The sequence below is a fragment of the Helianthus annuus genome, chromosome 5 (genome assembly GCF_002127325.2).
Source record: "Helianthus annuus cultivar XRQ/B chromosome 5, HanXRQr2.0-SUNRISE, whole genome shotgun sequence".
Taxonomy (NCBI): Eukaryota; Viridiplantae; Streptophyta; class Magnoliopsida; order Asterales; family Asteraceae; genus Helianthus; species Helianthus annuus.
In genome coordinates, this window is record NC_035437.2 from 32,558,700 (window position 1) to 32,571,810 (window position 13,111).

General features: G+C 36.2%; 1 protein-coding gene across 1 annotated transcript; it reads right to left on the reverse strand.

Annotated features, from left to right (window-relative positions):
- Nucleotides 1-255: 255 nt before the first annotated feature.
- Nucleotides 256-1,497, reverse strand: LOC110943096 (GTP-binding nuclear protein GSP1/CNR1-like). Its single transcript, XM_022184852.1, has 5 exons — nucleotides 1,376-1,497; nucleotides 852-959; nucleotides 683-772; nucleotides 437-613; nucleotides 256-352 (listed from the first exon to the last, which is right to left on the reverse strand). The coding sequence occupies exons 1-5, from the start codon at nucleotides 1,495-1,497 to the stop codon at nucleotides 256-258; spliced, it is 594 nt and encodes a 197-aa protein (XP_022040544.1).
- Between the last annotated feature and the right edge of the window lie 11,614 nt (nucleotides 1,498-13,111).

Genomic DNA, 13,111 nt, shown 5'->3' on the forward strand with positions numbered 1-13,111 from the left:
TACGTTCTTTTTTAAATTAGCTAACACAAGTTATTAGAGAAAATGAAACTAAATGAAAATTACATGGGTTAAAATACATATTGTTTATATTATAAGGGAGTTGTACTCAAAGTAGAATATTTTTTTTAGTTTCATAAGCTATACAAGTGTCGATAAGTACCATGACGGACTGAACATTATCAACACTGGTATTCGTATTATTTATAATTCAGTACGTAGTTTAATAATATTTAAATACTTATAAAAAAAAAAGTCTTACAGTGCTGGTGGTGCTGCTGCTGGTGCTACCGGGACAATCTGAGCCTGTGGATTAGCAAGCCGAAGGGCTACCTCAAGCTGAAGATCGAGTCTCCTTCTAAAATGATATGTAAATAATATTTAGTTATTCCTTTATGAAAACATATAAAAATGGTTTTTTAGAATGTATAATGCTTACCAATATTGTTGAAGGAGGTATACAAATGGTTGTTCATAGTTATGGTTTGCTAGAGCCGAAACTTCATAATATTGTAGGGTAGAACGCGCCGCAACCATATGTGGTTCTACAATTCTTTCATTCGAGTCAACCTTGTTTCCAACGATAACAATGGGATTGAAACTAATACCAGCTATCCTAAAATCGGAAAAAGAAAATAATTAATTTCGGACAAAAAATAATACAACTTTTTAAATATTAGCTAACCTGTATATTGTATTAATCCAGAATTCCAATCTTTCAAAACTCTGCAAATTCGTCACATCTATCATGATCATGATACAATCAGCTGCAAGCCTATAGTTATAAGTGATATCATATGTTACCACACAAGCATCAATAAAAACATATAATTAAACAAGCTGAAGTCACTTACAATGCTTCCTCATAACAGTCATCATAGCCGCCATGCCGATCAACACATTCTACTGGAATCGCGTCGTCCTCTATGTTTGTTGCAAACTCCATGTCATGAATTGCAAATCTATATGATGAAAAATGATAATTATCATCCTAAAAACCATTATTAATATGATTCGTAATAAAGGGATAAGATTTTTTCCTAAATACCGATACCATACCGAACATCCCTCATTGGTACTGGTATCGGTATTTAGATTTCTTGATTTCGGTATTCGATAAACCGGTGTTGGTACCGGTATTTTTTTCAGTATTTCGGTACCGATTTAGAATGTAAAGAGGTTTTTTAAAACAAAACATTTAAAACAAAACATGTCGGGGTTAACCCCTACCCATAATTATCAAAGTAATGCACACCCGTTTGTGCATATCCAACAATAAAAATTATAAGCGGGCCCTAAAACTAACAAAGAAATACAATTATGTTTATGTTTGACTAGCTTTCTAACTTTAACACAAACTATATCAACATATGTGTACCTCCTCATCATCATATTCTCATTGTGATGACAGTGCTCGCGTTCCATTATCTCTTGGTTCTTCATCATTTGTACCATCCTCATCAGTTGAATCTTCTTCATCATTCGCACCCAATTGACCATTATGCAAAGACAACGCAACTCGACCATTTTGTGTAATCGAACTAGAAACCCAATATCTAAGCAAGTAGAAAAAGCTGACCAAGTTGTTGTCCTTTCTAAATAAGTTACAAATTCCCAAAAATATATGGTAACTTACACTGGAGAGCAAAATTTGCTAAAAATATCCCTATCCAAATTGCAGCAGTTATGATCATTTTTGTGTTATTTTGTGCCTTCACGCCACCATGTCGCGCATTTCATGTATGATGGAATCTTAACACATTTTTCACTTGCTTTTACATAACTTGAAAGTTGTTTGACACTCTATTTTATAAATTTAATAGATAACCCTGTTAACACTGCTATCACCATACATGGTTACTAAAGGTGAATGTTTTGGCTCATTCATTTGGATGTACATGACTAATGATTAAGGTCCTACAGTAATCTTATGTATTCATTATACATAATTATACATATTGGTGGTTATTATAATTAAGTCACACACCTGAGGTGACTTTATGGTACATTTCATAGACCATATACGAATTTTAAAAATGATATAACAATTTTTTAAAATTCAATGCTACTAACATTACCTAGCAACAATGAACAGGGGGACTAGCATGGTGTAACACCCCTACGACCTATTCTGGTCATCTACTTTTGATGGTCCTAATATTCCACGAAGGGTTATCTTTCGAATGTCAAAATTTCCCTTACATATTACAGACATACATACGGATGTGTAGAACAATTATCTCCCAAAGACGAGGTTTGGTTACGAGGCACATTAATACCAATGACACATAATTATTGGCTACACGTATATTGTTATCGAGCAAGATGCCACACCATTAATATTAGGCGCGTGCCACATCATTATTATTAGGCCACATGCCAGGTCTTTTTTAGTTGTGTGACAAGTTAACATTATTGCGTCACACATCACATCTTCATTTTGGCTATGCGTCGCATCATTATTATCAAGTCCGTCCACATCTACATATGGTTATACATGCCACACCTTTATATGGCTACACGCCATTGGACGTACTGCAACATTCTTTGGATATTCTTAACATAATTTAGCTATGGACCACATCTAGAGTTATGATAGAGAGAGAGAGACCGAGAGAGAAAGAGAGAGAGAGAGAAAGATATACCCCTTTCTTTGAGGTGAAACCTCCTTTACATAGTGAACATTCAGGGTTTTCCATGGGCTTCTATACCTTTGGGCCTAAAAACCATTAGGCCAGACACAACTTCTAGGATATTTCTCTATAAGTCCTACCACTCCAATATGATGTAGCCCAAGCTGCATTTTGTTGGACTGGTCATTTATTATCGTCGGATTTTTTAGTTATCATAAGGTGGGGTCTATGTTAGCCCATGGAATCTAAGGTAGGATCTACCAGATGGCCAGTATTTTAAACCCGGATGTACCGTCCAAATGGACACTTGGTCACGTCGGCTAGTTTTACTCGTTTATATATGGGACACGAATTCTAGGTGATACACTTGGGCATGTTAACAAGTGTTTATATGTATAATGCGCATGCCGTCAAGATTTTTAACCTGAACTTTCAAATGTGCCTCGCAGTCGGATAAAAATGTGGTGTGCAATGCAGTATTGATGCCACCGGTAACAACTTGCTGATGCGGCATGTAAGCGGATAGTGTTGTGGTATGCCTTTTTCAGTGGAGTATGGACATTGTCCTGAATAATAAGAGCATTTTATAATGCGCGTGGTGTGAAACTCACTTGTTTTAGTAACGAAGCCTTGTATACTCGCATGACGTGAATTAACACTTGTTTTTAATATTAAAATGTTGTATACTTGCGTAGCGTGGATGAACACTTGAAGGCTTCTAGCTAACTAGATTTAGGCGAATCGAAGGCTTGTGTGAGAACGTATTTCACAGTATGCGACTAACGAGCCTGATGTCAAAGGCTTGCTAGAGAGCGATAAATTGCAAAACGTGACTAACGATCTTGAGCGTCGCAGGCTTGCGTGAGAGCGATAAACCAAAGTACGCGACTAGCGATCCTAAGTATCAAGATGTAACATTCCTATTTTTATATAAGAATAATAAGTTTGGTTAAATTTATTAACCACTAGTAACTAGTAACTAGTTTATTTTTAATATAAATATTCGACCCAAATAGTTTTAAAAACTATTTTATATAATTGGTTGAAATATTATAATTAATTGGCCTGTATATGGGTGACCTTTCTAAATAAAATAAAAGTATATAAAAACTTATATCATTAGACGGGTAGATTACGGGTAAGTTGAAAATTAGAAATATGAAGTATCTAGATGGGCCCAGTGACCGTCTAGTAATTAAAAATACATTATATTTGGATTTACTCCGTTTTTAATGAAACTTGGTTCAAAATGTAGATAAAATTATTCTCGTTCTAATGACATATTATTGTTTTATAAAATGTTATATTTTAGAAGTTATAAGCGACAAATAAGTAAAGCAGTTAAATTAATTATAATATATATATATATATATATATATATTAAATGAAATAATAAAATAAAACTAATAAAAAGAATTCACATCCAAAAGTGGACGTGTCCTACATATCAAAAATTCATGCATACATGTCTACGTGTGTATCATATATCTTGTGTACATGGCACATCAGGAAGCTTTGCTTAAATTCAAAGCTAACATATATTTAGTATAAATAGAAGATACCATCAGCCCGTTTGAGTGTCCACCCTTCTTTCTATCGCCCCTCTCTTTAAAATTATATTTTTCACCCATCATAGTAATAAAAGCCATGCCCTGTTTTAAGTATCTTAACTCCCGATCACCGCTACCCTTTCCGATTGATCTGAGCCCCATAACGCATGTCAAGGCTTGCCCGACTAAGTTCGTTGGGGTTCTGTCTCGTGATATAGGGACAAGGTTGAATTAGGGGTACTACACTTAACACGAGTGCATTCTTTATTTTTAAATAGCTCAAAAGTTATACCCAAGATTTATACCAGGAGGCTTTCTAGTTGAACCCTAAAGTTACAAAGTGGGTCCTTTCTCTTTTCTCACCATTTTATTTCTTTTTTTGTGATTCACCCAAAACTATTATTTATTATTTTATTTTGTCAAATAAGAAACCCTATTTGAGACCCCAAGTAATCCTGCATAAACCCTAAAGTTTTCAAAACAATCAGATTTAGGATCAGGGCCCCTAAAACTCAGAGGGGGATATTCCCTAATCAGAATTATCTTTATAATTTGTTGTCAAAATTGAAATTTTATGAAACGTCGACTCAGCAGACCTAAGTAGGTGACGAAGCAGGCCTAGCCTACTTTGGATTCCCCCGCGACACGCGACAGATCCCGGGGATCCTGTCGCGACACGCGGGCGGGTCCAAATCAGGCTAGAAATCCAGGGGCCTGGGACTTGATCAGTTTGATTGTTCCGACGATAAATTTCAATTCGTACGTTGAGTTATCGTCCGTCTACTATAAAAACACACACAATCACGAAACGCTGCTACGATACAGGGTATTAACTTGATCGTTGCTACGATTCAATGTCCGATCGATTGAAACTATCCGATGAATGTTTAAATGCTGCTCAAACCCGGGTTATACTTTGTCATTCGTCGTGATTCTGACAGGATGTTTGAGTGTCGCCCGAACTCGGGTTATACTCTGTCATTCGTTGCGAATCCGCTGGATGTTTAAGTATCGCACTTTGTCATTCGTTGTGAGGGTTTAATCTCGTGAGTTATCGTAAATGTTGTATCAGTTATTTACCTAGTTCGTGTGCATTATTATTAAATTAGGTTATCAGGCTTATCAGTAGACTAAACTCTACCCCATACACTTACAATCAAAGTAGATGCTAATACTCAGAAGAATTAAATCAGGAAGCTTGTTAAATCAATACTGCATGCTTATAATGTGAGTCATTCTCTTTTTATCAAATTGTTTACAAAATCATGTATATTTTCAAAGTTATAATTACAGGGATTAAGTTTATGTAATCACCAAATTACAGCCAGTATGTGGGGTATTGTGCACATTACTACTATTTTATCACTTTAGGTGGGCGAGCCTAAAATTTGTGATACTCGTCACTATTGGGTGACAGGACCAATAGTGGTATGACCATAGTCACAGATCCGGTCGAGTGACAAATACTGTGGGTAATTGGTTGATAGAAACATTGTAATCTCCCTTAATACTGTAAATCATAACCACGTGTCATTTTATTTAAAATGAATGATTCACTCAGTATTTCCCTGCTGACAAAACCTTTTTAAAACGCGCTTCAGGTAATTACAGTAGATTGGAATAAGAGTTGGATACGGCACCACCAAGACTTACAGAAGTGGCTCATTTTTATCAATTAAATTAAATTAAGAAAATTTGTTTTATATAATCGGGTTTATCCCTTATTAAAAGCTACCATTGTAAAACATGGGTTTTTATCCCATATATTTAATAAATAAAATCCGGTGTTTCTAAAACTCTGATATCTTTCCTAACTCACGGTCCTGATGAAATTTCCGCTGCAAAGTTTTTCAAAAATAACCACCGGTACCACTTGGCTGCCCGCGGCTCCCGATTCCGTCCAGGGTGGGTCGGGGGTCGTGACACAAAAGCATAACAAATATTAGGTTGGGGGTGTGGTATAAAGCCCCTAGGGGTTTTATCACGCCACATCAGCGCCATGTCACATAGGGGGATTTAAAGTCTCTCCCTTTAATTTGCATACAGTGGTTTAAAGCCCCTTTAAATCCCCCTATTAAATAAAATACAAAAAAAAATAAATAAATAAAGAGCAAAACATTTTATTGGTTGAAAAGAATTGGCCCCACCTGCACCCCCCCCCCCCCTTAGCGCTCGTTACTGCAATGGAGCCCTCTCCATGCCCCCCCCCTGGCGCCCACGGGGTGGCTATGGGGCGCTAAAAATGGTGATTTGGCCAGGGACGCTATACCACACCCCCTAGCCTTATAGAAATTCATGTCCTTTACGATTCCCTAGTCCACAAAATGTAGCGTGAGCTACATTGCGCTGGACTTTGCTAATGGATTAGTACACAAGCATAACAAGTATTACAAAAACTCGTGTCCTTTATGAAGATCAACCGTTTAGGACAGGTTGGAGGTACGTTTCGTATCCTACCTCTTCAACTCCCCTAGTCTAGTATTGCTCCTGCGCGCAAGCGTTGGTCGGAGCACTAAACTTAATTGAAATGATTTCGTAAGCTTGGTATGCATTGTGGGATCTTTGGCAGACAGTTGTGTTCACGCTCTTTGCTTTTCTAAGTTGGCATTGTTTACAGGCCTATTGTGTGTGTGCGCCTTATTTGTGCTTCTTTGGACTTTTGGCAACCTGTTAGATGTGGAAGAATGTTCATTTAAGTATCGTGACTTTCAACCCGTACACAAGAGGCATGCCACCCCCGTGTCTTGTAAACTTGCATCGGCATTACTCGCACGTCGGAGACATATTGTTTACGCGTCTTACAAGCATTGATATATTCATTGTGGATCGCAGGGGAAAACATGTTACACCTGCGTCAAACGGATTCCTGATTTCCTATATATGGTATGTATGTCCCCCTTTTTTCGACGAACGCTAATGTATGGAGCCTGCGTGATGTGTCTTGTGAACATTTAGCATGTGTAGTCGTCATGTGAGACTCGTAGTCATGGTCCTTTAGGTAAAGTCATGTTGGGCTCATAGCCATTGTCCGACAAGCTGTAATGTAATGAGCTTATGCGCATATCGTCTTATGAGCTGTAATGTGATGAACCTTGTCCATATTTGTCATGAAACTTGTGCGTGTAGCGGCTTATGAGCTGTAATGTGTTAAAATAACCTATATATTTCAGTTTAAATGTTTTTTATATATTTTTGGTTCTATTTACTTACAATCTGTTTTTATTTTTTTGTGAGGTTTGGGCTTATTACATTTGCTACATTTGCTGGGCTGCTTATTTCAACTGGTGGGCTTACTCTTTCTGCTGGTGGGCTTATTCTTTCTGCTGGTTTACGTGGGCCTGTTGCTGGTGCATTTAGTCATTGTTGTGTCTGATATAAGGCAGTCTTCCAGATATTTCTATTATCTTAACTTTTACGCATTATTGTTCTCTCTCTCATAAGTCAGATTCATGAGTTAGGGTTTCATCTTTCTGTAAAAGATCATCGTGTTGATGATCTTGTTCGTCTAGTATATCTGCCAATCTTTGTTGATTGATCAGTTTTGTAGTTGATTTCCGCGGTAAAACTTTCGGTATAAAGTTGTTTTTCATATTAATCTTAGAGTTCTGACATGGTATCAGAGCTCCAAGGTTGATCTGGTGCTCCGATTTTCTTCCGCTGTGTATTACAAGAGTCGTGATTAACAGGCATCGTTAATCTGCGAGATCTGGTTCACATCTAGGGTTTGGCTGCCGAATCTTGGGTTTGGTATCTTCGAACCGGTGACTTCTTGATTCTTGTGTTTTGGTGGCTTGGATCTAGGGTTTGGTTTTTTTTCGAACCGGTGTCTTCGACTGAGTCTCTTGTGGTCCTTGATTCAGTTCTTGTTTAAGAACTGGTTGTGTTTGTCTAGAAGTGCTGTTTCTGGATTTTCTTTGCTCACAGTCATATAACCCTAAGTGAAGGTTATAGACTGTGATTTTATTCGGCGAACCCTAACTTGGGAACCCCTCTCGGTGAGATTGTTCTTTTTTGTGTCAATAGATTTAGGTGGCTTCTACACTAAGACCTGCGTTGGCACCTTGAGTGATGAACCAACGATCTGGAACACTGGTGTAGTTTCGCCGTGAGTATTCATTCATTATTTGCTGTTTTTTAATTCGTGACTCTTGTTTGGTTTTGTTTGTTGGTTATCTGTTAAGTGATCTTAGAGTTGTTATCTGATTTCTTGTTGAGTGATTTTGGTTGTTCGATTGGTTTTGGTTTTGCCTGATTGTGTTCCGTTCTTGTTTGTTCCTATTTGACCATGACTGACAAAACTGAGTTGTCTGTTACTTTAATAAGTAAATTAGATGCTAGTGATCCTTTGTATTTGCATGCTAGTGATTCTAGTAATCTGTCTAGTGTTAATATCAAGTTAAAAGACACTGAGAATTATGTGGTTTAGTCAAATGCTATGAAACTTGCTTTGATGGCTAAGAACAAATTAGGATTTGTTGATGGAACATGTGTTAAATCTGAGTCTAATGATGTCTTGGCAAGTCAATGGGAAAGATGCAACTCTATTGTTTTAACCTGGATTCTGAATATCTGTTTCTGATGAGTTGTATGTTGGTCAAGTTTATTCCAAACTTGCTTCTGAAGTTTGGAATGATTTGAAAGAGACATATGATAAGGTTGATGGTTCAGTGGTATTTGGTTTATATCAGAAAATTAATTCTGTTAGTCAAAATGGTTCTAGTGTGTCTGAGTATTATCATAGGATTAATACTATGTGGAAACAATTCGATGCTATGTTACCGTTACCATCTTGCACTTGTAATGCTTCTACCAAGTTTAATGAGTTTAGTCAGTTAATAAAACTTATGCAATTCTTGATGGGATTAGATGATGTTTACCAACCTTTTAGAACTAATCTATTAACCAGGGATCCTCTTCCTTCTGTTAAAACAGCTTTTTCGATTATATCTTGGGAAGAGTCATATAGGAGTTCAAACAGTGGTTCTACAGTACCTAATGTTGGTTTTGTTGCTAAAGCAAATCAGTTTAGTAATAACAAGAAAAAATTTAACAAAGGTCCTAATCCCAACTTGAAATGCACTCATTGTAACAAGATTGGTCATGTTATTGATAAGTGTTTTGAGATTCATGGATATCCACCAAATTATAGGTCTAAACCTAGTCAAAACAATAATGACAAGTGAAAACATGTTTAATCTTGTTGATGTTTCTGATTACAACATCACCGTAAAACATCCTAATGGTACAAATGCTAAAGTAACAAAAATAGGGTGTTATAAGTTGTCTGATTCTGTAGTTCTTAAAGATGTTTTTGTCGTTCCTGAATATTGTGTTAATCTTATATCTGTTCATAAGTTAGCAAAGGATAATAAACTTAGAGTTGTATTTGATGAGGAAAATTGTTATATTCAGGATTTATGCTTAAAGAAAACCCTGGTGACTGGTAGTCAAACTGATGGTCTATACTTTTGTGGTAATTCTTTTAGGTCAGTTGTTGCATGTTTTAATAAAACTGAAAGTATAAAGCTCTGGCATTCCAGACTTGGACATCCTGCAGACCAAGTGTTAAGTGTTTTAAATATAAATGTTGAAACTAACAAGACTGAACCTTGTGACATTTGTCATGAGGCCAAACAACATAGGGTTCCTTTCCCACTTAGTGAAGATAAGTCCACTAAAGTTGGTGACCTTGTACATCTTGATGTATGGGGACCCTATAGGGTTTCTAGTCTTGAAGGTTACAAGTTTTTTTTAACTGTAGTTGATGACTACACTAGGTCTGTTCGGGTATATTTGATGAAGTCCAAGTCTGAAGTTTTTGACAATATTCTAAGTTTTTATAATCTTCTTAAAACTCAGTTTGAGGTGAATGTTAAGATTTTAAGAAGTGATAATGGGTCGGAGTTTATTAATTCTCAAATGTCTAGTTTTGTTAAAACAAATGGTATAATTCATCAAACTTCAGCACTTATACACCCCAACAAAATGGTATTGTTGAAAGAAAACACAGGCATTTGCTAAATGTTGCGAGAGCTTTATTGTTTCAGTCAAAGGTTCCTTTAAGTTTTTGGTCCGAATGTGTGCTTACTGCTTCATACTTGATTAACAGGACCCCTTCATCTGTTCTTCGTGGTTGTTCTCCATATGAAATGCTTTTTGGGTTTAAACCCTCTCTTAGTCATTTGAGAGTTTTTGGGTGTTTGTGTCATTTTACGATTTTAAATAATTCTGATAAACTGGAAGAAAGGGCTGAAAGGTGTGTTTTTATGGGTTATTCCAATTTTAAAAAGGGCTATAAAGTCTGGAGTTTAGATGTAAATCCCGAGAAGAAGTTTGTGTTTTCAAGAGATGTTAGTTTTCATGAAAATGTTTTTCCTTTTATGTCTAATGCACACACTTCTTCTGATTTAGCACCTTCTCAGTCTTTGGATCACTTAAATTTTTTCAACACCTTTGATTTCTCAAATGATGTAAGTCCCGATGATGAAGAGAAGGTAGAAAATGATTCAACTGCTGTGTCTCAGCAGCACAGTGACACTGATGTGTCTCAGCAGCACAGTGACACTGCTGAATCAGCAACTGTTAATGATACTCAGCAATCGCTTGATTCAAGTGATATGGCTAGTAACCAACAGTTGGATGATTTAGATACTGGTCCTGTGGAGACTGAAACTAGTAGTGGAAATGATGAATCACACCTGTCTGTCTGAGGGTATTCCAAATGTTAGAAAATCTACTAGACATGTTTCGGTTCCTAAAAAGTTCAATGATTTTGTTGTTGGTAATGTTAGATATAGTTATGATAAAGTCGTTAGTTATACTAATCTGTCTAGTGAAGATATGTGCTTTGCTGTTAATCTAAATAAAATAGTTGAACCTGTTTTTTATAAAGAGGCTTGTAAAGATAAACAATGGATAGATGCTATGAATGATGAATTATTTGCCTTATATAGAAATGACACATGGGACATAGTTGATCTTCCTCTAGGGAAGAAACCGATTGGATGTAAATGGGTATACAAAGTAAAGTATAAATCAAGTGGTGAAGTAGATAGGTTTAAAGCTAGACTTGTTGCCAAAGGTTTTAATCAAGTTGAGGGTATAGATTTTGAGGAAACTTTTTCTCCGGTCGTTAAGATGATCATTGTAAGATGTGTTATTAGTTTATCGGTGCAGAATAACTGGCCTATTTATCAGCTTGATGTGAATAATGCTTTCCTCTATAGTAATCTTAGAGAGGAAGTATACATGAATTTGCCTGATGGTTTGAATGTTGATGATAAAAATAAAGTGTGTAAACTAAAAAGGTCATTATATGGTTTAAAACAAGCTCCTCGTATGTGGAATGAGAAACTCGTAAATGTTCTTGTTAAGATTGGTTTTGTGCAATCAAAATGTGATCATTCTATGTTTGTAAAGTCTGTTGAATCTGTGTTTGTGGTATTGTTAGTTTATGTGGATGATATAGTGTTGACTAGAAATAGTTCTCTTGAAACTGATAAAGTAAAGTCTCTATTAAAAAAGGAATTTTTGATCAAAGATCTTGGTTTTTTGAAGTATTTTCTTGGTATTGAAGTCATTAAAACTGATGATGGGGTTTGCCTTTCACAAAGGAAATATTGTATGGATTTGTTAAATGAGTATGGTATGAGTGGTTCTAAACCTGTCAGCTGTCCTATAGAGCGGAATTATGTTTTAACGTGTTTAAGTAAAAATAAAGATTTGAAGAGTGTTAGTGTTATTGAATATCAAAAACTGGTCGGTAAACTTATTTACCTATCTCATACCTGACTAGATATTGCGTACTCAGTTCATTATTTATCTCAGTATATGCATAAGCCAACTGAGGCTCATACTCAGATAGCTTTTAGATTACTGAGGTATTTGAAAGGTGCCCCTGGATCTGGTATCATGTTTAAACGAAGTGATTCTTTCCGGTTAACAGCATATGCTGATTCTGACTGGGCAAAGTGTGTGGACAGCAGGAGGTCTGTCACGGGGTTTTGTGTTTTCCTTGGAAACTCGTTAGTTTCTTGGAAAAGCAAAAAACAAAGTGTAGTTTCGCGATCATCTGCCGAGGCAGAGTACCGGTCTATGTGCAGTGCTTCTTGTGAAGTGTTGTGGTTGGTAAATATTTTAAGAGAGCTGGAAGTTGCATAGAGCTTCCTATTACTCTAAAATGTGATAATAGTGCGGCTATTTCTATAGCTGCGAATCCTGTGTTCCATGATAAAACAAAGCATTTCGAGGTTGATTTGTTTTTCTTGCGAGAAAAAATAGCGTCCGATGTTATTAAAACGGTTGGAATTAATTCTGAATCTCAGCTTGCGGACGTGTTTACCAAAGGTTTATTACCAAGAAGTCATGATGAAATGTGTAAGTCTTTAGGGCTTACAAACTTGTTTAAACATTTAAACTAAGGGGGATGTTAAAATAACCTATATATTTCAGTTTAAATGTTTTTTATATATTTTTGGTTCTATTTACTTACAATCTGTTTTTATTTTTTTGTGAGGTTTGGGCTTATTACATTTGCTACATTTGCTGGGCTGCTTATTTCAACTGGTGGGCTTATTCTTTCTGCTGGTGGGCTTATTCTTTCTGCTGGTTTACATGAGCCTGTTGTTGCTGGTGCATTTAGTCGCTGCTGTGTCTGATATAAGGCAGTCTTCCAGACATTTCTATTATCTTAACTTTTACGCATTATTGTTCTCTCTCTCATAAGTCAGATTCGTGAGTTAGGGTTTCATCTTTCTGTAAAAGATCATCGTGTTGATGATCTTGTTCGTCTAGTATATCTGTCAATCTTTGTTGATTGATCAGTTTTGTAGTTGATTTCCGCTGTAAAACTTTCGGTATAAAGTTGTTTTTCATATTAATCTTAGAGTTCTGACATAATGTAATGAAGCTTGCGCGTGTAGTGACTTCCGC